Below are 26,786 nucleotides of genomic sequence, written 5' to 3' on the forward strand. Positions count from 1 at the left end.
CCCTCCTTCCTCCAACTGTCTGCTGAGTTTAGCCTTCCCTTCTTGCCATCCTTGGGCATCGTGGTTCACTTCGGTATCAGAATCTGCCATTTCGAGGCAGTATTGGGTAAGTGTCTACCCTTCCCATTCATTCACCATCTTTGTCTGCAGCCCCTGCCTCCAGGTATTCAAGACAGAACCCAGAATGCAGAAGAGGCAGATTCCATGTGGTATCAGTTGAATTACTGAAGAAGGATGACATGAAATATTAGGAATTCTCCACAGCTGTAATACTAGTGAAACACCTGTTTATCAGATAAAATCAACTGGCATCTTGTTTTAAAAACAAACCAAAAATAACTCATAGGGACTTCCCTGGCAGTCCAGTGGTTGAGACTCCTCGCTTCCATTGCAGGCGACATGGGTTCGATCCCTGGTCGGGGAACTAAGATCCCACATGCCTCATGGCACGGCCAAAAAAAAAAAAAAACAAACTCATAGAGCTCACTTAAATGGTGTATAATTAATTACAAAAGAAATAAGATATCAGATTCCAGTGTGAGAGCCCTACCTGTTGCAGCCACGAAAAGAGTGTTAATCACTTATGTCCCTAGAGCTCATTTATGGCCTCAGGATCTTAACGTAGTATCCCATGCAACCAGTAGCAGCAATCAGAAATGGCTTTTGAGATGAGATGAAAACTTTCTGACTTCACTGGTCCAAATAAAAATAGTAGAGCCATGTGATTTTTGTTTGTTTCAGATTTATTTTTTAGATCTTAAATATTGGGGTTTTTAAGCTCTGGGTTAAAGGCATGTTAAATCTTTGAAAAGACATAAGGCTAAGTGAAATAAGCCAGTCACAAAAGGACAAATATTATATGCTTCCACTTCCATGAGGTACCTAGAGTAGTCAAGTCACAGAGACAGAATGTGGAATGGTGGCCGTGCCAGGGGCTGGGGAGGGGAGAGTGATTAGTTAGTGTTTAATGGGCACAGAATTTCAGTTCTGGAAAATGAAAGCGTTCTGGAGATGGATGGTGGGGATGGTTGCACAACAGTGTTTCTGTGCTTAATGCCACTGAACTATACACCTAAAATGGTTAAAATAATAAGTTTCAGGTTCTGTATATTTTATAACAATAAAAATGAAATCTGTGAAAGGAGGTGCTTTGGGGAATAAATTCAGTAGTCCTATCAAAAACCTGAACACATATTTTGCTTTCGGCATGAAAACTAAGTCGGTCCCGCCTACTACTGTGGCTATTTAGGAGTGCTTTACCCTGTCACTTGAGAAAGCAATAAAACTGAAATTTGATAAAACGAATTCTGAGGGAGGCTAATATATCCAGTTGTGTGATCAGAGTAGATCATTGACATCTGGAAGCGAGGAAGAGAAGCTAAGTATACCTCTGACAGGTGTTGTCAGGAATCCCACAGTAGGGAAATCTTAATGGTACTGTCAACTTACCATGTCTCCGGTGATGGAAAAAGCAAAGCAAAACTGTTTGCAAATCTGAGCAGAATGTGACTTGAGGGTAATGACAATTTGAGTGCAGCGAAGGGCGTGTCTCTGAGGCAAAAATGGTAGTCATCCTTGCTGTGGGCCACACCTATGCTTCCTTCAATGGGTCGTTTTTTGTTTGTTTGTTTCATTGAAGTCTAGTTGCTGTACAATATTATGTAAGTTATAGGTGTACAATGCAGTGATTCACAATTTTTAAAGGTTGTACTCCATTTATAGTTATTATAAAATATTGGCTATATTCCAGTGTTGTGCAATATATCCTTGTAGCTTATTTTATACCTAATAATTTGTACCTCTTAATCCCCTACCCCTATATTGCTCCACCCCCCATCTTCTCCCCACTGGTAATCTCTAGTTTGTTCTCTATATCTGTGAGACTGCTTCTTTTTTGCTATATACACTAGTTGGTTGTGTTTTTTAGATTCCACAGATAAGTGATCTTATACAGTATTTGTCTTTCTTTGTCTGACTCATTTCACTCATCATAATGTCCAGGGGTTGTTTTTTGATTTGTGAACTGGGAAATATTTCAGAGTGGGCCGATCTTGCTGCAAATTTGAGTCTGTATGCAGATGTTGAGAATACAGTATGCTGTAAATGATACAGAATTGGGGTGTCCCCTTTGGTGTTTTTCTATGAGCTGTTTTCAATTCCTGTATCTCAGTTCTGTGAGGCCAGCTGCTGTCATAGCTGTCACTCTCTTGATTTCATTGTGGAGTCTTGGGGGAAGGAGGAAGGGGTGGCAGGCAGAGCACGTTTCTCGCAAAGGCGGGTAACTGAGAGGTGCATCTCTTGCACAGCCTCCAAAACAGAGAACGAGGTGCCCTCGCCAGCCTCCTCCCATCACAGTAGCAACCAGCCGGCCTCACTGACCGAGGAGAAGCGCACCCCGCAGGGCAGCCAGAACTCCCTGAACACGGTGAGCTCCGGCAGCGGCAGCACCAGCGGCATTGGCAGCGGCGGCGGTGGCGGCAGCGGCGTAGTGAGCACCGTGGTCCAGCCCTACGACGTGGAGATCCGGCGCGGGGAGAACGAGGGCTTCGGCTTCGTCATCGTGTCGTCGGTGAGCAGGCCTGAGGCAGGGACGACATTCGGTGAGTGCGGTCACTTCTCCCCAGTGTTTCCTGGGATGCCTGGGACTGTTCTATGGCAAGTAAAAGACAGCCAAAATCTCATTAACAGAAATGCTTTTCATGCTTTCCGCTTCAGATAATGAAAGCCTTAATTGAGGATGGAGTTAATTGGGTGGCTTTTCCCCTCCTGAAGGCTGGGATTTTTTGTTTTTAACCCTTCAGCTTCCATCCTGATTGCGTGTTCACAGGCAGACAATTTCACGCATAGGTGAAATTTGCAAAGCAGCCCCTTGACAGGATAGAGTGTGAGAAATTCTTGCCAGAGAAAGCTGTTTGCAAGGTCCTGAGCAGGGTATCAATCATAGCAGTTGCCTCAGAAGGTCTGAGTGGTTTTGTTTGTTTGTTTGTTTTTGTTTTTTAATAAATTTATTTATTTATTTATTTTTGGCTGCGTTGGGTCTTCGTTGCTGCGTGCAACTTTCTCTAGTTGGAGCGAGTGGGGGCTACTCTTCGTTGCGGTGCACGGGCTTCTCACTGCCGTGGCTTATCTTGTTGCGGAGCACGGGCTCTAGGCTCACGGGCTTCAGTAGTTGTGGAGAGCTGGCTTCAGTAGTTGTGGCGCACGGGCTTAGTTGCTCTGCGGCATGTGGGATCTTCCCGGACCAGGGCTCGAACCCGTGTCCCCTGCATTGGCAGGCGGATTCTTAACCACTGCGCCCCCAGGGAAGTCCCGGTGTAGGAGTTTTTAAAAGAAGCATATGGCTGTGGAAATAAATGCCTGGGGAGAAAAACAGGTGTAAGGAGTAAAAATATATATGAAATGCCCCTTCATCTTGTCCTTTCTCTACTCTATCCCTGTCTGAAATTTTAAAATTTTAATTTAAAATAATATGTTTACTGTTGCCCAGTTAAGAATCTAATTAAAATCTGAGTTCGGAGCCGTTTGTCTTCACTGCCCTTGAACTCTAGCAGGGATGATCGTCCTGTCTTATCCAGATGTTGGGGGTTTCAGCAGAGTATGGAGAAACACGGTTGTCACCCTCTCAGAAGGTTAACTCTCTGCTGGGTGCAATAGCTGAGACAAATAGGAAGCCAGGTGATTCCAGGAACTAGGAATCTATGAATCTGTTTCCTATTAGGATGGATTATAAGTATGTACTCCAAAAATGATCACCTTCTTCACTAAATAAAACATCATTTGTTATTTTCCCCAAGCACATTTGTTAATTAATCTGAAATATGATGGGAGACAGGGAAGGGCTGTGCAGGCTTTGAAATGTACTTCACCTCTGTTTCCAAATGACTTACCCACAAGGAGTCTGAGGACCCGTGGCCCAGGTCGTTTGTTGGCTAACATCAGCTAGGTGCTCCCTCCCGTTAGCTTTCTGCTCCGGTACAACTCCCTTTGCCTCCATTTAGTCTTGGTACGTTGCTTCCTGCTAAAGCCATTTAGCAGGTGCGTTCATTAGGAGACAGTGAGTTAAGCCAGGTCCATGCGTGTGCGGCTGCCGAAACAAACACCCGTTACTAACAGTGCTTCTGTGAGCTCCATTAATAACATTATCACAGCATGTCACGGGTGGTGGGTGACTTGACCTCAAGGCAAGGTTGTTTTTTGGTTTGTTTTTCAATTAGTTTTGGAGGCTTTTCTGCTTAATTTAAAAATAAAAAGAAAGGCAGGGGGGAAAAGAAACCTCAAGTTATTTTCTTTAGATCTACAGTTTGTCCCCATGTACCCTGTGATGTTCTCAGGATTTCAGAGTTCTCAGTTTCCCTTTCTAGAATGAAATAGCAGATATGTCTGCGTTATTTAACGAATATTGAATGACTTCACCCACAGTTTGGCCTTTGATTGCTTTCCTCTGGCTCTTACAATGAACAAATTAAACTTTCCCTAATACCTTGCATGAGACTTCTGAGCTATGCAGAGCTTTCCTCCCACCTGCTGTATGATACCTTTCCCATGGGACTTGTCCTTGGAGATGGGCTAAATTTAATCGAGACCTTGAATTTGAGTATGGAGGCTTTCCACCACACCTGCTTGTTGCTTGTTCCAGAAGACTGTTTAACTACCTTTTGAAAAATTCTTTGACCTTGACCTTACATCCTGTGATACAGACTCAGGCAAATATGCTGAAATTCAAAGGAATTGTAGCTCATTTTCCCACACATTTTATCCTTAAGCTCTAAATTAGGATGGAAGAGCTCTCTCAGTTAGTTTCAACATCTTCCATGTTAGTTTTGTCACCTTTTCCCACAGTGGCTCAAGTATACAACTATCTTTACAGTCCCCAGAAAGACTAACTCTCAAAATCAGTGAATATGCCTAAGAAAGTTTGAAACTCAGTATGCGATTCTCTGGAAGCCCTGTGTCAGGCGTCAAAGCCAATTTTCCACCTCTCTTTAAAAGTTACCAACGCTCTTGGTTGTGACATGAAATGCCTCAGAGCACACAGTAAACCTTCTTCTTCAAATGCACTTTTCCTGGTTTTTCCTCTCGTAGCTGTGTAGTAACTGATCAGGACAAAGGAAATGATTAAAGGAAAAGGGTTGAGGAATGATTTGAACCTAGCTTTGGTTCACTGTTCTCAGCCTGAGTATGTACTAGATTTTCTTATTCCTTTGAGGGGATTTTTATGAGGAACAAGGAGGATTTCAGAGCTAATGAGCCATTTGGGCCCTTCTCTGAAAGCACATGAGAGAGGCTGATTGAGCAAAGGTCATAAAAGGAAAAATACGTGTCAAGGTTGGGTGCTTTCTTGGCTCATCTCGTGATTATGCCCTTTTGCTAAACCTTTCATCATTCTGGATAGAAGGCAGGAAGTCTAAGTGTTTGTCTATTAGGCATTTTCAGATTGGATTTTTGGCACTAGCAGACTCTTAGGCCTCACCAGACGCCCAGTGATTATTTTTTCTAAATGGAGAAAGAACAAAACATTGGCAGAAGCGTAAGCAACACCTGGCGAAAATGATGTGACATGAGCACAGAACGCGCAAAAGCCTCCCTCCCAGCTCTGGGTTTCACGTTTGCAGTCCCCAAATAAGCCCACGGCAAGTTATTTTTGGGGCTCTTGAGAATCTTTGGAAGTTGCTAAAGATCCCAAATTTTGCCACTGATCAAAGGAGGGAAGCTTGGGGTCCCCCCTTGTTTTGAATCGGGAAAGGACTGCAGCAACGAACTATCATTTTTCAGGGCTGTAACTTCTTAAGCAAACGCCCGGAACTTTGCCAATGTTTTGACCCCCGGCACAGAGTTCTCCTTTAATAACATTTGCTTAATGCTTTAATTAATTAACACTTAACCTTCTCTTTCCCTTCTCAACCCTTTTTCTCCTCCCTTCACTCTATTCCCACGTAACTTAAAAAAAAAAATTAAAACTGACTATCAAAGCAGGCAATGCATGTGTGGCCATGCCTCACAAAATAGGTCGGATTATTGAGGGGAGCCCTGCTGACCGATGTGGCAAGCTGAAAGTAGGAGACCGGATCTTGGCGGTAAATGGATGTTCCATCACCAACAAGTCCCATTCCGACATTGTCAACCTCATCAAGGAAGCGGGAAACACAGTTACCCTGCGCATCATTCCCGGGGATGGTAAAGTATACCTACTGTGTGTGTCTCTCTCTCTAGCTCTGTCTCTGTCATTAGTGTTCATGTCATTGAATAGTTTTGACTTAGAGGCAGCCTTATCCATGTCTAACTGAACATACCCATCAAGCAAACATGAGCCACTGTTACTAAATCTTACATCACCCTCTTGACTTCATCCTCTAGCCCTGGGACCCTGTCTTGCTACAGAGAGAAACATTTCAGAAAATCTTTAACTTTCTCCGATTTATTTTGGCTTTGGTGCCCTTGTATTTAAAACAGCAGAAGAGTTTGAGTACAGGTGGTGAAGCTCGCCTGATATTTTACCTGGCAATTATTAAAGATTTTTTTTTTAAAACGATGACTAAAATCTGAATGCGTAGTATGGTGACATCACAAAACTTATGTAAGGACAATGCAGAGCCAGTGCGCTTTTTTTTTTTTTCAATCTGAATAAGGGAATGTATCAAAGTTTTTTATTTAATGGGGGGTTATTAGGATTTGTGCCTATGTGGTTTGTCCCTAATTTTTGCCTGTGGATGAAAAGAGAATAAAATCTCTGTGTTTTTGGTATTTTAACAGGCCTCCATTAAACTAGGCCTGTTCTTGTTTATTTGTTTGATTGGTTCAATTCAAATCTTTGGTTCTTTTGTAACAGTGGTGATTCTGTCCCTTGGGGGGGGGGGACATTTGGCATTGTCTGGAGTGGGCGCTAATGGCCTCTAGTGGGTAGAGACCAGGGATGCTTCTAAACCTCCTGCAGTACGTGGGGCAGCCCCCACTGTCAGAGATTATCCAGCAAAAAGTGTCAATACTCATTTTATTATTCGTATTTAATAAAAATGAAGTTGATACGCTAATGTCACTAAGTATAGATCCTTCAGAGAATTAAGTCCTGTATATTGACTTCCTTCTAAGCAGACTTTGCCCTTGGGAAAGAAGTGACAGTTGTCCTAGAATGTTTCAGTGTCTTTTTTTTTTTCATTCTTGCTACATATGTTATAAAATAAAATATATTCTAAAAGTCAGTGAGTGTTTCTCAAGAGGAAACTGTGATTTATGGGGGAACTGTGATAAAACTCTGCCACTGATCTATAAAATAAGAAAATCAGAGATTTTATCTGAAAGTAATTCACCAGATCAACATTTTTATATACTAATTGCTAGAAAGTGAGCCATATTAGTTTAAAACTCAAGTGCTGTAGACTGCCTTTCAGAAGAAGAAAATCTAAAACCAAACAATAAATATTTGAACATCATTGGTTCTAAGAACAGAGAAGTTCCTCTGTGCCAAAAATACCCCATACCAAATGTAGAGGAAAAAATAGCTCCTTGAATGATGGTCTATTTCAGCCTGCCTCAAATACATGGTTAGTAATTTACCATCTGGTCTAGAGTCCATTCTACCAATTCACCACTCTGGAAACCTATTACAATTTAGGAAAGTGATCACAAGATGATAGAACATAGGTTCCTAATGGAAAGGATGAAGGAGGCCAGAAAAATTCGGTGACAAATGGTTGAGAGAGCCTAATGTAGTGTATAAATTCAGATACATTTATCTCCATGCTGTGGAGAGATTTCAAAAAAATTAAGTCATGATAACCCCCAAAGAAGCTGTTTTCTTTTTAACTTATACATGGGAAAATAAAATTCAGAGAGGTGAAAAAAAAAATTAATTAATCCAAAAGAAAGAGACACAGGAATTGACTTGCTGGGTCTATGTTGGTCAGTCTTAATGTGGGAATGAGAATTTCCAAAAGAAGGAAGGAAAGAAAGTGCTCCTTAAGGGAAGGGCTTAGAAAAAGAGTTCACAATCGGGAAAGATGTAAATATGCAGAAGCAACTTATACTCCTGTGCACGTACTTGTTGACTTAATTTAATGTTCTGCAAGGGAGAATATTTTTGGAGAACCTGAACACCAAAAAATAGAAAGCAAGATAGATTATCCAATAACAGTTGTCAATAAAAAGACATTTTTTAAAACTTCAGTCCTTCAACAGTGTAGAATTCAGACAGGCATATCATAGGCCATCTTGGTTAGAAGAAAGTAAGTAAACATTACAGTTGATACAGTGTAGTTAAGGAATGATGTGTTGCTGAGGATGTGATTTCATTCCATGATATTTCAGGAATTCATCACCATGGTAATAAAACTCTTCACCAACTACTTTGTAATTTTCAAAGTCCAGGTAAAGGGAATCAAGCCTGGCAGCCAGAGGGTGGGTTTGTAACGCTCATCTTTTAAATGGGGCCAAAAGTTGCCGTCTTGGAAATTAGAGTGAAGGCAGGGGAGTTAGATTTCTGGAGAGATGGAGAGATGCTGGAGCAATCCAGAAGGATTTTGCAAAAACCTAGAAGAGAGAGAGTGACCATTACAATCTGATGAAGAGAAAATCATGCTGGATCCACCTCCTCTCCGTGAAAGTGTGTTGGACATGGTAGATTGTAAGGTAAAAGGAAGGTCTTCTCTCCATGTTAGGGACCTCTGATCTCCTTCAGTCTCTCACTCTAATATTTAATGGATCCAGTAGCCCAGAGGCATTTTGTTCCATGATCCTCACAAGGAGACTGAAGTTCTTCATTAGAGTGGCTTTGGAGCTCTTAGAAATCCATCTTGTCCAAGGTACTGTTCTCAGAAACCCAAGGAGGCACTTCACAAAGAGGCTCTCTTATGAGTCAGACAGGAGATAAGCAGACCAAACTTGGAGGAGATCAGGCTAAACACTTTATATGAGCTTCTGGGCTACAGTTACTTGTCCATTACTGAGTTGAAGAAAACTAACTCATCCTTTCTTTGCACAGTTCGTCAAAGAGAAACTTACAAAGCAAGGTAGTCTTGAAATGTCACAATATGGTTGAGCAATTTTAACAATTTTAAGTTCTTGAGGTTTATTTTTATCAGACATTCAAGTCAAAGGTGTGACAAGGATTGAACTGACTGAAGTCATCATTTTCAAACTGTCATTTAATATTTGTGTTCTCCGACTTTATCCTGTCATGTGAATCTTATTTCGACTCAGGATAAATATTTGCAAAATATGTATCCAAAGATGCCTCTAAGAGATCACCTATCTACCATTAATGGAGTCATGAATTAAGAAGAGATTTGCATATAGTTAATGACCGAGAATGTCCCCAAATGAAATTCACAACCAAAACATTAATATACGGTTTAAAGGATTAAACTATATGTGGCATTAGTCCCCAAATGACTTTATTATATACTTTCCCTCTGTTTTACATAAGGCATTGTAACCATTATTTTGATTTCTTACTACAAATTGTTTTAGTTTTCTAAATTAAAAAATGATCAAATTTAAGAAAAATAAAAGGAAGATGCACCATTGGTTGGGCAGTGCTTAGAACCCACTCCCCATCCACTGCCTTATCTAGCTTATGCTGCTTATTCTTTTTTTTTTTGCCACACTGCACGGCATGTGGGATCTTAGTTCCCCGGCCAGGGATTGAACCCGTGCCCCCTGCAATGGAAGTGCGGAGTCTTAACCACTGGACCGCCAGGGGAGTCCCATGCTCATGTTCTTTTTTCTTGTCATCAGTCACCTGATTCTCCAGCTTCACTTCTCTCTAAGTAGTTTCCCTCACTGTCCCTCTCTTGTTTCCTTCTCACCTTTCTGGCTCCAACAAAAGCTATGAAACATGACCCCCTTGATTTGGCACTATTGTGTTGTTCGAAGTCCTACCTTCACAGTTCTAGGACAGGCCTGGCTCAGAGTCCTCACCGTCTCTGCTTTTACTACCTCTGGGACCAGGATAGGAGATGAAGCGGGGGCAGAGCCTCTTCTCCTATGAGAGATGGACAAGGGATAGGAAATTGATCATGGCAACACAGGAAGGCCCACAGAATGGCTGAACATACTGAATTTGAACTTGATTTTTGACTAGTTACACCACACATACTTCCTACCACTTGTGTTATATAGAAGAAACACCCTGTGAAGTCTGACTTCACAGTCAGACTGTGAGTGAGACTCTAATCAGACAGAGCGGACCCTGACTGAGCCAGGCTGACATGGAAAATCATCAGCTTGAATCAAGTTCAAGGCAATGAAAATATTTATGAGCTTAAAAATATATTATTTAGGGACTTCCCTGGTGGTCCAGTGGTTAAGACTCCACGCTTCACTGCAGGGGGCTCGGGTTAGGTTCCTGGTTGGGGAACTAAGATCCCACATGCCGCCTGGCGCAGCCAAAATAAAGGAAGAAAGAAAGAATAAAAATAAAAATATATTATTTAAATTTAGTGTTTTTTCTCCTGAAGTCTTTTTAAATTTTTTTAAATTTTTATTTTTTATTGGAGTATAGCTGATTAACAGTGTTGTGTTAGTTTCAGGTGTACAGCAAAAGTGATTCAGTTATGCATATACATGTATCTATTTTTGTACTTCACATCTCTCTGATTTCAAGTATTTGCTTGTATGGGTAATAGGCCTTGGCAACATAGATAGCGCTATTTCCTTGGCAAAGGCCTAAAAGAGTTTAATTATCTTAATAGAAAGCTCTGTGGATATGATAGCTAGCATGTACTCGGGCAAGAAGAGCAGGGTTTCCACCATATACATTTTAAAAGTCTCCCAAAACTTTTCATATATTTATGGGATTTAAATTTTCAAATGCTCCCTTCATATATTTATTACATATGTGTTTATGCATTAAAATATTTATGAGAGGAATGATTGTATCCGTTGTCGATTTGCTTGGCCTTGTAATGTGGATTCCATAAGGATGGCTAAGGATATTAACATGGGAGCAAGGTTGGAATTGTAATCACTTGTCACGGAGATAACTTGAAACCCAAGATAGGCGGTGCTCCTGTCAGAAGTTAGTGCCCTGATTTAACGTGGCACCGTGACAGTGCCTTGAGAGCTACGATGTGCTCGTCTTGATACACGATTGCTGTGGAAAGTGTAGTAATATCCATTTTCATTCCTCTGGGAGAGCTAAAGCCAGGTGTAAACACTGTTTAAGAAAGGATGTAGGGCACTTTTTGGAATTTATCATGAAAACAGCCAATCTGTCCATCTATCTGCCTTGGAGTTTTAAAAGTCAAATACCTTGACACCCCTTTATAAAACTGCCTCTAGGGTATACTCTTATATCAAGCCCTTCTTTTATATTTTTTCTATTATATGGGGCAAATTTTGCTTTGGGATAGAGATATAAATTTGTGAGAATGGGCTTCATCTCTGTATTTTAAAAAGCTGGAGAGAATTTCAGCACATACTGTCTTGATTTAATTCTAAATGAAGACGTAAAAGGTCATTTAAAAACATACGTTTATATTAATAGATATTTTAAAAAGCATCCTGGAAATCTAGGGTATACTAAAAGTTATTTTAGTGCTCGGAGATGGCCCAGGAAATGTAGAAGTCAAAACCAGAGTATTTTGTATCTTAATTAATCTGTGATACTGCTTAGTGAATTTGGTGGTACTTATACAGGAAGGTAAAAGTACTTGCTTATTTGAAGGGAATGTACCAATCCGATACGATTTCCTTGATACCAGTGCATAATTCCCTTGTAAACAGAATGAAACTAAAAGTTAACTATCAGGCAGGCCCTTGGTTTAATTCCCATTGCCTCCACTTGCTCTCTGGAAGACCTCGGACATGTTGCCTACTTATTCTAAGCCTCAGTGTCTCCATCTATAAAGTGGGGGTAATTAATTGCACCTATTTCATTGAGTTGTGAGGATGAAATGAAATAGTACATGTGATAATGCACCTAACACAGTGCTTGGTGTGTTGGAAACAATCGAGATATGGTGGTTGTTCATAGATAAAGGAAAACAAGCAAAAGGAGAAAAATTCAGTGGGCTCAGCTAGGCGTTTGCATATTAAATGTTAATTTTTGAAATGCTTAAAATTAAGCTTCATTCCAAAACAGATTTGCATATAAATATGTGAAAAGTAGCAAAGGAATGATGGAAGGAAAATTAATAAAAGAATTCTATTTATATGTATGTTGAGTGATTATCTGTTATATCTCATCAAACCTTGAAAATGGCATAAGTATTAAAATGGTTTGAAAATGGGATCTGCCCTGCCTAGAAAACTCTGGCTACCAAAAACATCCAAGAGGGACTTCCCTGGTGGTCCAATGGCTAAGGCTCTGGGCTCCCAATGCAGGGGGCCCAGGTTCAATCCCTGGTCAGGGACCTAGATCCCACATGCCGGAACTGAGACCCGGCACAGCCAAACAAACAAATAAATAAATAAATCTTACTGATTTTAAGCTTTAAAAAAAAAACAAAACACCCAAGAACTCTAAAGGGGAACCTCTGCACAATTCAGTAATTATAATCACTTTAATTACAAGGAAACGTTCTTTTTGGTATCCTGATGATGATTTCCCCATGGCCCTAGCAATCTTGTGATTTCCCAGAGAGTCTCCATAAAATTAATTACAGTGAGCAATATGAAGTTTTTTAAAATACACATGTTTATGAAACTTCTGGCAAATCACATTGACAGGCTGTGTGGTCTCCTAGTCCTTTGTACGGACACAGCAGGCAGACTTTATGAAATACCACTTAGATTTATCGCCTTGGTTGTGCCGCTTAACTGCAGTCATAAAAATGGACTAATAATATACTCAATATTGTAATAACAGTAATAAATACATGCCACCCATAAAAAAAGATGCTCATCATTTTTTGAGCAGTTTTTATGTGGCAGGCACGAGCCTAAACACTTTCTTCCCAGGTAATCTTTGCACCAGTGTTCTTAGATATTTCTGTTACGCTGTATGTGTAGATGAGGAAACTGAGGCATAGAAAGTTTAAGTAACTTTGCTTCAATCCCAGCCAGTAAGTTGCAGAGTTTGGGTTGCAAAGCCAGGTAGTCTGACTCTAGAATCTGACCTTGTAACTATTATGCCTGACAAGCTTAAGAAGTACCACCTCCCCACCTTGGAGGGTCACAAAGCGTATTGGCACAGTTAAGGGTCCGCAGGAGAAACAAAACACAGACACACAGAAACATTTCTCTCTGTTTCACCCACGATTTTTCACCCTATTTGACCACAGATTACTGTTCCCTCAGAATCTGGAGCAACATTTGGTAAAACAGATTCTGTGGGAGACATCATCCTAAAGCATGAACTGGATTCACATTTTAGTTCACCTGATCTAGTTACATTTTCTTACTAATCTTGCGCCTTCGCTATCCAGATCATAATCTTTAGAGCTGGAATAGAAACTGTTAAAATCGTATTTCAACTTTATAATTTTGCAGAGAGTTTAAATAACTTATACACGTTACCACAGTAATAAATACAAAGCAGAAGTAGTAGCAAGGGCCAGAGCTACAGTCAGTGTGTATTGAGTGCTTACTACATGTCAGGTACTGTGCTAAACATTTCATATATTTTTACCCAAGAAAGGGGAATTATTGCCATCATCCCCTTCTATCAGATGAGGAAAACAAGGCACACAGCTAATGAGTGGGGGACAAAGGAATTTGAACCTGGGTCTGATCTCCAGCCCTTGCTTTTAACGCCTATGTGTAATGAAAATAAAATAACAGGAAGTCAGACCTAATCTGAGTAGTATTTTTAGGAAAGTAAAATGGAAGTAGTATTTTTAGGAAAGTAAAATGGAAGATTTTGGGGGATTTTACTTTAGGAAAGTAAAATCCCAAAAAATTGGGATTAGTGAGATGTCCATAGAAACTTGGTTATACATGATGGGTAGATACATGTATTCCACAAACACTGGAGCGCCTACTGTGAACCACAGGACTCTTAGACACTTCTAGACTTCACAGCACACTGTGAATTAAATGGGCATTTATAGGCTAATCTAAGAACTTCACCACCGCATTTAGCATTTTCTTGATTAGAAAACGTGTGCCAAGTTCCAAACAGTCAACCTAAAAATAAATATTAATAGTGTAACTTGCTCATAGTCGCTTACTATCTGCCTTGACCTTAAGGGAGAAATAATTAGTAATAGAACATATAACTATTACACTGTGAATGATTATATTTTCATATATACATGTTGGTTTGCAATCTATAGGCATGTTCATGAGCGTTTTCAAATTCTGGGTCTCCAGCCTCCCAGAGATTAATGAAGTTGCTTATGAATGTGTTTAGTGGAGAAGAAAGGCAGTTTTCATAAGAATATAATCATATTCATTACATTAGGGTGGCTTCCTGATCTGTACAACTTAGATTTATAAACTCCAGCTCTAACTAATGCAGGTTTTAAAATTAACTCTTCATGAGTGAATCTAGGCAAGGTCTCACAAGAATTCCACATTTTTAGTTGTGCTTCATTAAAAGCTTTGGGGAAGAAAGTAGATGTTATGTGTGTGTGTGTTTAACAAGATGTTAGCGCACTTTTGATTTTAATAGTCACATGAGAAAATCAAGCAGACTCACTGAAGATTGGTGATAAATTGCAGGGAACATTAGCGGAGACATTATCAGCCTGTAGAATTATGGGAAATAATTCTGGTATGGTACCATGATTTGATGGGACTGCCCTTTATAAGTGATGGGGGAAGAGTGAGAGGCACCTACCTTGGCTACAATTTTAAAGTACCATTTTCTTGGGTAAACTCTTTATTTCATTTGCAGAGATGTCTGATTGGGAGGAGGGTAATGGGGGTGTACGTGGCTCACATCATAGAAGATCTTGGAATGGTCCTTTAAACTCTTGTTGAGAAATTCAGTTCAAAACTGTTTGAAGTGGTGACGGAGAAGCCAGATAGAATTCACAGGTGAGGCTTCTGCACACCTCCTGGTGTGACAGTGTCTTCTCTGGGGCCTTCATTTCCTGATGCTCTGTCTTACCCTGCAGAGTCTTCGAATGCCACTTTGCTGACCAATGCGGAGAAGATTGCCACCATCACCACCACACACACCCCTTTGCAGCAAGGGGCCCAGGAGACCAGGTCAGACATGGCTTTGGTTTCTTTTGTTACTTTCAAGGGGAAAAAAAGTAACTCCTGTTATGACAGTGCTCCTCCTTGATTCTTTCTCTGTCCCCCTGTGGGTTGCTCTTATACTTTTTTCTCTCGCTTTGGCAGGAATACCACCAAACCAAAGCCGGAATCTCAGTTTGAGTTCAAAGCACCCCAGGTAACACAGGTGAGGGCCATTTCTCTTTTTTCCTTGTTGGCTTGGTGTGTTTCCTTCCAACTTTCTAAAGCTATTTTTACCAGGTATCTTCTATAAGGTACCCTCAATTAAAATAAATAATCTTTTGTGAGGGGTATGTACTAAACATGTACTCATATTGGTTTGTCAAGGAAATGACATTTTATTTTACTACCTTTGAAAAATATTCCTAGACATCGTTTTCTAGGCAGGGCGGGGGCAGGGGGGAAACCCAAACAAATAAAAAGCTATAATTATCTCAAGGATTGGTGATCAGAGAAAGAGCAGAACAGCTCATGTCTGCTCATGGTACTCATAAAGGCATTTATGTCAAGAAAATGTCTTTTTGTTAAGGTGTTTCTCAGACTTGTGAATTTCAGGTGAGACCCCCCCCCCCTTAAGGCTACCTACCTGTCACACAAGGTGGTAATGGAGGGTGCACAAGTAATAGCAGGTGAAGCAAATTTGGGAAACATGGGGTGATACAGAGTTAAATAGGTTTCCCCCCACACACACACTGGCCTTCTCAGAGCCTTTCCTAATCCATTCCTGATTCTCCTTAATTAGCGTGGGTACCACGGTCCAGATGTGTGGAGGTAGTTGTTGGTATCCTAACGATGAGATGTTTTCGGACGTTGGGCAGGGAGGCTGAATACCCAGCAGTGTGCCGGATGGTATTATTTAATGAAGGATTTTCCTGCCCCAAACGCAAGTCGCAGCCTCACCGATTAAACTTTAATATATGCGTGTTGGCACGCAATCTGTATGCACACTCATGAATGTTTTCACGTTCCGGATCTCCAAACTCCTAAGGTTAATTGATATTAATAAACAATCAAGAACCACCAAGAAGGGGATAGAAACTGTGCCTTTGTGTCAAATGAGCATAATGGAGAATGTTGGGGAAGAGAGAGAGAGAGATGTGTGTGGATTTAAGTCCTCCCAGAATGACTGCACTTAATTTCTTTGAATAGGAGCAAGATTTTTACACTGTGGAACTGGAAAGAGGAGCCAAGGGATTTGGCTTTAGTCTTCGAGGGGGCCGAGAGTATAACATGGACCTCTATGTTCTGCGCTTAGCAGAGGATGGTCCTGCAGAAAGGTGTGGAAAGATGAGGGTAAGTAGGGAGAGGCGTCTGGAGTGGGCATAAAGAAGTCATCTGCAGTGACTTCTTGACATCCTATGGTTAGAACCTGCACGTTCATGAGAATTACATGTTTCTAAAGCTTTCAGGATACTCCAAGTGCAGGACTCCCACCGTAGCATAAATCTCTCCCTCAAGCATAGTTAGCTGTAGCTGCTAAAGGTAGGTGAGCTCTTCCAACTCCGAGGTTGAGTGAAGGATTAAAGTCACTTACGGACTTATTAACATGGATATTGTCTGAATCGCATCTCCATAGTTCTTTTACTTAATCTCATGGGACAGGCACATCACTTCCCAGGGATTCCTGGGTATCCCAGCATGCTTCAAGAGCAGGAAGCCGTGTGGTTCTGTAGGTTCTGGGTGGTGAGCTCCATTCAGTCTGTAGCTAGTCACTGCCGCCTCCCCCTAGGCCTCGGGAATGATTTAACACTCTGCGTCAGCAGAGGGCCAAGGAGTCCATGGCGTGACTATTCAGGGTCACTAGGTAGTCGTCAAAGCTGCAAATTTTAAATGCACATGTGCCAAAAGTCCAATCTGTTCTGTTTAGATATCTAATACCTCTTACCAGGTATGAATATGTTGCTCTCCTGGGCAGATCAGATGATTAGAAAAGAAAAAATCATCTGCTCATTAGAGATAGGGGGCATAGATGGAGACATACATAGGGAAGAATTTGCAAGGAATTAAAGAAATTGAAAGTCAGGTCAGGAAATCAAAAAAGTGATTAAAATTAGCCCTGAGCAGAAAGAGGGAAAAGAGTGACCAAAGGTGGGGAATTTAATGCTTGTAACTTAAGACAGAACCTTGAATTTTATGTTTCTTCAGACTGAGTTTTTTAATGAGGTTTTTTTTTTTTAATTGAGAAAGTAGACCATGAATGTGATTTTTAAAAATTAGAGGAAACTGGTGCATAGTGAAAATACAGTTTCCAGGGTCAAACTATATATCAGTTTCTTGTATATCCTTCCTCTATGCATACACATGCATAATTTGTGCATATACGGTAGTTTATATTCCTTTTGTTTATATTTCAAACACATGGCATATGCTTTTCCATGTCTTTACTCACTTAAAAAAGTTTTCGATTGAAAGCAATACCACTATTATGATATTTTGTATAATGTTGTATAGTTCACAAGACATGTTGTAATATTCGATTGGACCCCCTCAGCATGGTAGGCATGGGTTGTTATCCTCCCCTTATACAGATGAGGAAGTGAACTCCAAAAAGTAAAGGACTTAGCCAAGATCACTTAGCTAACAAGTGATAGGACTCAAATTTAGTCCTTTAAACTCCAAAGCCAGTCCTTTCCTCTTCTACCTTCTAGAATATGTGCTCCATGAGAGCAAGGATCTGGCCTGTCCTGTTCACTCCTTTGCCTCCAGTGCCTGGAATAGTAGCTGACTCATAGTAAATGCTGCAATCAATGTATCAGCCAGGAGTGTGGTCTCATCTGAAGGCTCAGCTGGGGAAGGATCTGCCTCTAAAGCTCACTCACAGGGTTGTTGGTAGGATTAGTGCATTTTGGGCTGTTGGCCCAAGCCGTCCCTCATTTCCTTATCGTAGACTCTGTAGGGCATCTCACAGCATGCATCAGAATGAACAATTGAGAGAACAAAAGAGGGCAAGTAAGACAGAAGCCAAGGGACTTCCCTGGTGGTCCAGTGGTTAAGATTCTGTGCTTCCACTGCAGGGGGTGTGGGTTCAATCCCTGCTCAGGGAACTGAGATCCTGCATGCCGTGAGTTGTGGCTGAAAAAAAATTTTTTTTTAATAAATGAAATATTTTTAAAAAAAGAAGCCAAAACCATTTTGTAACCTTATCTTTGAATTGACCTCCCATCACATTTGCCATATTGTTTGTTAGAAGTAAGTGACTAATTCCAGCCCACATCCAAAGGAAAGGAGATTACACAGCATATGAATTCAAGGAGGCAGGGATCATTGGGAGCCATCCTAGAAAGTGTCTGCCACATCCGCCTCCCCTCAACAATTAATATTCCCTTTGCTACTTTATTTTTTTTAGCACTTAACACTCTCTAGTGTACATGCATTTTTATAATTTTCTTATTGTCTTTCCCCCGCTAGAATATCATCTCCATGAGGACAGGGATTTGGGGGTTTTTTCACTGCTGTATCCTAAACAATAGAAGATTTTTCTGGAACATGTTCAATAAATAGTTAGTGAGTCAATAAATGAAAGAATTTAAAATTACAAAGCACCTCAATAGCTGGTGAAACCCTTTTGTGATCTTCTCACTTGGCTCTCTCTCGCTTTGGCAGGTTGGTGATGAAATTTTAGAGATCAATGGCGAGACCACCAAAAACATGAAGCATTCTCGGGCTATTGAACTGATTAAGAATGGTGGCCGCAGAGTGCGCCTGTTTCTGAAGCGGGGAGACGGCTCCGTACCAGAATATGGTGGGTCAAACTATGAAAACATTCCTTCCTTCCCTGGCATGACTCCATGAATTTGTCTCCAGAACTGCAGCAGGAAAGTCTTTTTGTTTCCCCTATTCACCAGTGTCTTACCAGCCTCTCGCACCATGTGATTATTTGCCTCGCTTGTTCTGAAATCTCTACACATTTCATCCTTTTGCTTGCTTACGTGGACTGGGGCATGGCCTAAGACGCGCTCTTTATAGCCCCCTTTCTGATAATCAGAGAGAACATTTTGTCTAGTCCGACCAAGAGCGAAGGAATGTTTGTTTGAACTGTGCCAAACTGTTTCTCAGATCCAATTCTTAGCACAAAATGACTCTACTCCTTTTAAGAAGCAGGAAAGCAGGTTTCCTGAGTGATACGTTGAGGCACAATTCTTTTTTTTCTCTCTCTTTCTTTTTTGGTTACTTGATATCTTTATTTAAGAGGCGTGAAATTTGGAGATGATTTGGGGGCCTTGCTCACCTCCTTGATGCTCTGTATGCAATACTTCTGCATCCCCCCAACTGGTCCCTACCCCACATCAGACCACCTGAGCCCACTGCTACAAAACAAACAAAACTGTTGGTATATTAACCATATGTTTTTAGGTGATAAAGGATGAAATCGATTCCCAGTGCCCATCGTGAGGGAAACATGTTACTATACCTTTCCTGTGAGGAAAGCCAGCTTTTACATAGAGTTCCTTTGTCATATCTGTAGACATGATTTGACTAAACAGTAATGCTCTTCACCTAGCCTAGTGTTCTGATGGTGAAATATTGTATATTATAATAATTACGTCCTATTTATTTGAGATTCTTGTTTAAAATTAAAAAAAAAAAAAAAAGCTATGCCCTAGATGTAGGGCTTTTCTTCCCAACCAAAGGTCTACAAAAGTTTCTATAGAAACTGTGATTGAATGGTCCCCATATACGTTGGTCCCCTTTATTAGGGATTTATCTGTTGTCACCCTCTTCTCTGAAAGTCATTTGGCACAATTCCCAGTTGCATTTTGGACTTGATGAGATACTTAATTCAGATGCAGCTCAAGGAGAAGGATAACCCCTTCGAAGGACAGCCTTCCCAGGTGTTGGGCATTCATGCAGGCGCAAAATACAAGGGGCCCAAGGTGGGGGGGGACGGGTATCAGATGGGGCCCCTTGAGACATGGCCAACCATGGGGGAGGTATTTTGACAACATTAAGATGCCACAGCTGTGCACTGTACTAAACCTTGACCATAGGTGTATCGATGCCACTGAAACTGTGTAACATTGTCTCCCTTTTCTGTCTTCCCTATGCTTCTGTTGGATGTGATCTTTCATTTGCGAGTCATCGTCAGTAACCTGTGTACCTTCTCAAAACCTATGTCTGTTGCACTGAGGATGAAAATCCAACACTAACAAATGTTCTTTGGGCTAAAAATAAAGATAATTGAAATATACCGTTTTTTTCCAAGAAGGGTTGAACGTGCCAGGGTTGTGCTACTGTAATGTCTCCATGTGTCATTGGGACTAAATCTCTCTAATTCTATTGATTAGAGTCACAAATGGGTTATAATATGTTAAGTTCCAATATTTTTCTGACTTGATTGGAACCTGCTTCTCTGTGAGGCTATTTTTGTAATGAGTTTTTTGTACTTAATTTAACTGCCGTGGTCTTGGGGGAGGGGGGATGGAGGGAGGGAACTTTGTTCTTTTGTTGTTTATTGTTAATGCTCTCCTATGCCAGCCTGTCATTGTTCCAGTTGTTTGAAAAAGAAAAGAAAAGAAAAAGAAAAAAGGATGCATCCATTGTCTGGGTTCTCGAGTCACCTTATCTGGCTGTCTGAAAACGTCACTGTTCTGATTTTGGTCTCTGCAGCCTTATTTGAGTGTTGCCTTAGACTGTCTGACTGGACAAATAAACTCTCTTTGCCCTATGTTAACAAATGCAGACTTTTTTTTTTTTCTTTCCTCTTTGTTATAGGGAATCTAAACGTTCAACTTTTTCTCTTTCTCTTTCTCTCTTTCTCTCTGACTGTTCTTGGTGCTGGGCCCTCCCTTCTACAGCGATGATACCTCCTAATATCGCTGCATGTATGAGAAATGAAAAGCTCGGGGAGGCTTGCTTCTACCTTATGGGCCATAATCAAACTACGGTTTGTAGCTCAATCAATACTAGGTGTTTCTGTGCTGTGGCCTAATTTCCTCATTGCTTCTGCTTTAGCTCTATTTTGATATGTTTGGCAATTCATTCTGAGCACCCTGCGTTCTTTGAATTGTAAGTACACCGCTGACCCTATGGAAGTCTTACTCTCCCTTCTCTTAAAAGTAGGTGAAAGAAATCCCAAGGTTAGGTTTATGATAGTCATTGAAGCCCCTTTCCTCACCTAGATCCTAAAATGACTTCATAAGCTTCTGCGTGTGTTAATTCTAGAAGCCTACCCAGCATTCAGAAAAAACAAACCTCAGATCACAAAGCTCACAAGACTTAGAGGGATAGGGCTTTGATAGACAGGAAGATGAGATTTCCTACTCAGTTATCTCTTGGCAAATGACAGCCCACAGACCAAATCTTGTCCGAGCCTGTTTTTGTAAGTAAAGTTTTAGTGGCACATTGCCATGCCCATTTCTTTTATGCGTTGTCCACGGCTGCTTTTGCACTATAGTGGCAGGTGAACAGTTGTGACAAACTATGCAGCCTGCCAAACCATAAATATTTTACTCTTTGGCCCTTTACAGAAAAAGTTTACTGATTCCTGCTCTAGGCTATATTCCTGCTTTTGTTAAAACCCACCCTAGATTTTGGGAGATGGTTCATGAAAGAGACTAATTGCTTAATGTTGACCTTGTTGGCTCATGAAAGATCCTTAAGGGGGCACCCGTGATTCCTTCGCCCCGGTGACTGTGGCCCTGGTTTGCCCTCCACGCTGCAGCACATCATTTCAGGTGCTTTGCCTGGAATGCAATAGTGTGTATGACTTGCTGGGTTTAGGTGTGACAAAGCATCCCTGTTTTGAAAAGAGCTGTCATAAATCAGGGATGCTACCTAAAACATTTGCAGCATCATTTCAAATAGTTTAACAGTAAATAAGAGCCCTATGGGTTGCCCTGCTTTTTAATCTATAGACAACTTGAGGTTGTAAGAAGCTGTCCAGTGACTTCACGGCTCAAAGATGTAATTATGGCTGCTTCTATAGCATCAAGAAAAGTGCCTCTATCCGAACCCCATCTGATGTCAAATGTGTACCTGACAACCTCTCTTCCACTCCCTTTTATCTGTCAGAAGACTCCACAGTTTAAAAACAGTTCCTTAAACTTATGCAAAAGTAAAGAAAATAGTTGAACAACATTCACAAAGGTAGAGAGAATGTTTAATGGACCCTCCCATAATGTCACAATTGCCCATCATCAACATCTGGCTGTGTTGCCTCTGTAATCACCAGGCTGGATAATTTTTTTTTTTAAATAGAAGTATACTTTGCTTACAGTAAAATGCATAAAGCCTGAGGGTCCAGTGCAGTGAATTTTTACCTCTCTATGCACTCGTTTAATCCCCACCCAGATCAAAACATATAAAGTCTTTACATTCCCCCAGAAAGTTCCCTCATGCCCCTCCAGGGCAATAGCCCAGGTTGTTTTTAAGCAAATTAAAACAGTATTCTTTAAAGAAAGAAATATTTTCTGTCATGGGGGCTGGGGGCTGGGGGGTGGGTCAGGGAGGAAAGGGGGGTAGAGTGGGGAAAAAAGAGCAGGAGATAGGGTGGGGACATTTTGATACTTTTAGACAGACTATTTGGGTTGTGCCTTTAAAGACTAAACTCATGACTGATGTTATAAGTTCTTTAATGATCTATGAGTGTAAAGAACAGTAGGCTAGCTGTGGAAAGCCACAAGTACCAGTTTTTTAACCCTGACTAGTTGCAGTTATACTTAAATTAACCAAGAGTCAGTTGGCTTTGATTCTGACTGCTGTAACAGTCGTTTGTTTGTTGTGACTAATGGGATCTCACGTGTGCGGGTGGAGACAGGAGCCGAGGTCCTTGGTACCAAACTGTTGCTCTGGTTTCTCTTCCTCGCAGACCCCAGCAGCGACGGGAACGGCCCTCCCACCGGTCCACAAGGTGTTCCGGAAGTGAGGGCCGCGCCCCCCGACCGCCGACAGCATCCATCATTGGAGTCCAGTTACCCACCCGATCTTCACAAATCATCACCACATGGGGAAAAGCGGGTACACGTGAGAGATCCCAAAGGCAGCAGAGAGTATAGCAGACAACCCAATGAACATCACACATGGAACGGAACTTCTAGAAAACCCGACAGTGGGGCTTGCCGACCCAAGGACCGGGCACCCGAGGGACGAAGAGATGCCCAACCCGAGCGGATGGTGACCAATGGCCCCAAGAGAAGGTCTCCGGAGAAGCGGAGGGAAGGCACGAGGAGCGCTGACAACACTTTGGAGAGGAGGGAGAAGCAGGAGAAGAGGAGGGAGGTTTCCCCGGAGAGGAGGCGAGAGCGGTCCCCAACCCGCCGGAGGGACGGCTCCCCCGGCCGGCGGCGGAGGTCTCTCGAGAGACTCTTGGATCAGAGAAGATCTCCCGAGCGCAAGAGAGGAAGCTCGCCCGAAAGGAGAGCCAAATCCACAGACCGGAGGCGGACCAGGTCCCCCGAGCGGAGGAGAGAGCGGTCCCTGGAGAAAAGGAGCAAAGAGGACAAAGGCAGCCACCGAGAGAGGGACGAGACGAGTCTGAAACAGGATGCCGGCCGAAGTTCCAGACATCCCCCGGAGCAGAGAAGGCGACCTTACAAAGAATGTAGCACCGACCTCAGTATCTGAGACCCTGAATCACATTCCAGCCTTTACCGTGTCAAAGGTTCTAAGAGGAAGCTCACAGACCTGAAATCATTTAGTTTCTTACCTAGTGAAGCGTCTGACGTCAGCCTGATGATCCTCTGACTTGCGACAAACATTTGATGCATTTGAAATCTTATAAGAAAAAATATATATATATGAAAAGTGTTGTGCCTGATGTATCATATTAAAGAAAGTATTTTTAAATGCATACGTTTTTGGAAATTATTTGCCAAATGCTGCCCCCAAGGAATATAAATTTTGTTTCTACATAAACTGTAGAATTGTCAAGAATTGTTCCCTTTTGCAGGGAGCGATCTTTTTCTCTCCTGGTAAAATGGGGCTGTTGATCATTTTCTCTAAGTAAGGAAAATCATTGATCAAGTTTAATTAATTTGATAGAGACTTATGTAGTGATGTAGTGCTATACTGTAGTTAGGAGTTTTTCTTGAAAAAAAAGAAAAGAGCAAAAAGGTAAAAATTATATTTGTAAAAGCTGAGGACTCTTTGGAATGGATTAGGATTGCCGAGGATCCTAAAATTAAGCAAACTATGAAGAGACTACTATCGCAAATGAAGGATATTTATAGTTAAACGACACAGCACAAGGAAATGTTATGTTCTCAAGTGATAGTTGGTTCCGAAAACAGTTCGTACCCTCCCTGGCTGTAGAAAGGTGCCCAGAGGAGAAGGTTGGCCACCATTACCCAAATGCAGCCCAAGCACAGATGCTCAGGTTCTTTGGAATCACCAACATCTAATAAGATTTCATTAAGGCAGTGCCATCACAGCTTTGCTCAACTACTGGAAGGAACGGATAACAGACACCTTCTGTGTTGTCTTGCCTGATTTGAGGCCGAATAGGAGATGGAATGGGGGACAGTGTGACCGGTGTGAGGAGTCCTAAGAATTGCCAGTAGAGAAAGTATGTTTCCCCCCTTTTAGCATAAGCCCGCGGTTGCCCTTTGCCAAACTGGGGAGAAGGGAGTAAGCCTTGTTGGAAGGAACCTCTCTGTTAATGTTTAAAAGAAATGAGGGTTGGGCATGCTCATTCTTAGAAATGCCAGTTTTCCTTTGGAACCATAATGAAAGTCTCCAGGATGATTGAAAGGGAGAGAAGGATGCGATTTCAGTGGTTCTAGATCTAGCTGGCAAACCTCTGCCCTTATGACCCTGTTCTTTGAGTCTTTCGACAGAGCAAAACATAGTGATTTTTCTTTGATAGAAGACCCATTCTTTTGCTATCTCACAGGAGGTTTGGTTGGGTCGGCTGTAGCCCCAGGATGCGGTTGAAATGGATTACTGCCTAGCTGAGCCAAAACCTTTGCTTGTACCTGTTGGACCACTGCAGCAAACCGCTGCTTATTGATGCATTGTGTATTTCCATAGTACTGTTTTGCATTTTCCATACAGAGACAAAACTTCGCAAGTCAATCACTGTTGTTCTCATGGTACTGTTTAAAAAAAAAAAAAAAAAAGGAAAAAAAAAAAATGGAGAAAACCAGCCAATTACCATGTGTACAGAGTTAAAAATTGTAATTAATAGAGCCTGTTTTAAAAACAAACAACTGTTGCCTTTTTTTCTTGTATAAAAGAGAATTTATGACAAAAAATTTAGCTGTGAGGAATGTGATATGTGTTTATATTTCTGAATATGGAACAAATTGATTCATTGGGATATATTTTACTGTAAACTAAATCAGGTATGTAAAGCTGTTTTAAAAATGGGAGACTATATAAGTAATTCTCTAAAGCTTTAGTTGGTTTGAATATCATCATTTCCTCCATGGTGAGCCTGCTTGTGAATTATTAAGCTCTTGTTTGCATTTCTGTTCATTCATTTCTTGTGGTGTGCTATGGACTTAATGCTCTTTCTGTATTGATGAAAAGCAGTATGTGGGCCAATCTTTTTATAAAACACTATGCATATATAAATATTACATTGTTCATAGCTTTATTTGACTTATGGGTTTATACATAACATTAGAATGAATAGCTGTCATTGTGTGGACATGCACAAACCAAGTTCCTTTCCTGGAACGGACACAATTGTACATTTCTATAGCTAAAAAAGAGGAAAAAGTCTGTGACTGCTATTTTTATCTTCAGAGTTTTCCATACAGAGCATACATTGAACTACGGTAGTAAGGCGGAGCTGAATAACGATGTTCTTTTTTCATCAATTTCCTAAGAGCCAACTTGGGGATTTTATTCCTAAGGCTCCACTGCTAGAAATTCTCTCACTCTTTCTAGCCAAATCCATGATGTTAAATGATCGATGCTTTCAATTGTGGTCCAGAGTTTTAAATAAATGAAATCAAGAGGCGGATTTTTGGAGTACATCGTGAAGTTAACATTTTGATGTCTTTCTTGTTGTCAGAGATGATACTTGACATCTTAAAATCTATGTGCTACCCGCCTGGGCTTGGCTCCGTCTGTGAAGACTTTTGATGTGGCAGTGCCATCTGAGTTCCATATATCAGATTTGCTTTGGAAATATCGTACTGTACAGGGACTATGCATTAAGCAGAAAGGTAGTATTTTCTCTGAACTACTGTAACCTTAAATTGGAGACTGATTCTTTTGAGCCTACTTTCCCTAGTTCCCCACTTCATGTACATGTCTTGATGAGAGATGATATGGATGAGTATTTTGTATGATTAAATCAAACCCTATAGGAACCTCCCTCCCACCCATGACACAGTCAATGCCTGAAAGAAGTTTGTGGGGAGAACTGAACACCCTACTTGTATTTTTTAAGTTTCTTTTGTGAAAGATTTTTTAATGCATTTTTACTGTAAAAAATACATGGAAATGTATGCATTCCATAACCACGATTGCCTCTGGATTGATATCTTTCTTGTCTCCGTGTTGTCTCAAATATATCAGGGTCACGTAACCAAGAGAGAGTGTCTGGCTCCCAATGCGATGAAATGTCATACCATTCTCTTGAAAGGGAAGGAATTATGGTCTTGCGATAGTATTGTGCTTTGCTACTCAAAGTTTGGTCCATGGACCAGCTCCCTCCTCGTCAGTGGGGAGCATGTTAGAAATTCAGAGTCTCAGGTCCCGCCCTCGACCTGCTGAGT

The 26,786-nt window shown here is 41.2% G+C and overlaps 1 protein-coding gene across 21 annotated transcripts in view; it reads left to right on the forward strand.

Moving 5' to 3' along the window:
* MAGI1 (membrane associated guanylate kinase, WW and PDZ domain containing 1) overlaps window positions 1-26,518 on the forward strand; it is a 622,042-nt gene extending 595,524 nt beyond the window's left edge. For 4 of the 21 annotated variants that reach the window (XM_028169076.2, XM_007192400.3, XM_057554460.1 and 1 more), the window contains 7 exons: window positions 2,307-2,600; window positions 5,971-6,174; window positions 14,997-15,090; window positions 15,226-15,286; window positions 16,270-16,413; window positions 18,724-18,862; window positions 22,928-26,518. In XM_028169076.2, coding sequence (XP_028024877.2) covers window positions 2,307-2,600; window positions 5,971-6,174; window positions 14,997-15,090; window positions 15,226-15,286; window positions 16,270-16,413; window positions 18,724-18,862; window positions 22,928-23,682 — 1,691 coding nt within the window. In that variant the 3' untranslated portion in view covers window positions 23,683-26,518. The other 17 variants (XM_028169080.2, XM_007192406.3, XM_007192413.3 and 14 more) reach the window with 10 other exon arrangements.
* Window positions 26,519-26,786: the final 268 nt, after the last annotated feature.

This window comes from Balaenoptera acutorostrata, chromosome 10 (assembly GCF_949987535.1).
Source record: "Balaenoptera acutorostrata chromosome 10, mBalAcu1.1, whole genome shotgun sequence".
NCBI lineage: Eukaryota > Metazoa > Chordata > Mammalia > Artiodactyla > Balaenopteridae > Balaenoptera > Balaenoptera acutorostrata.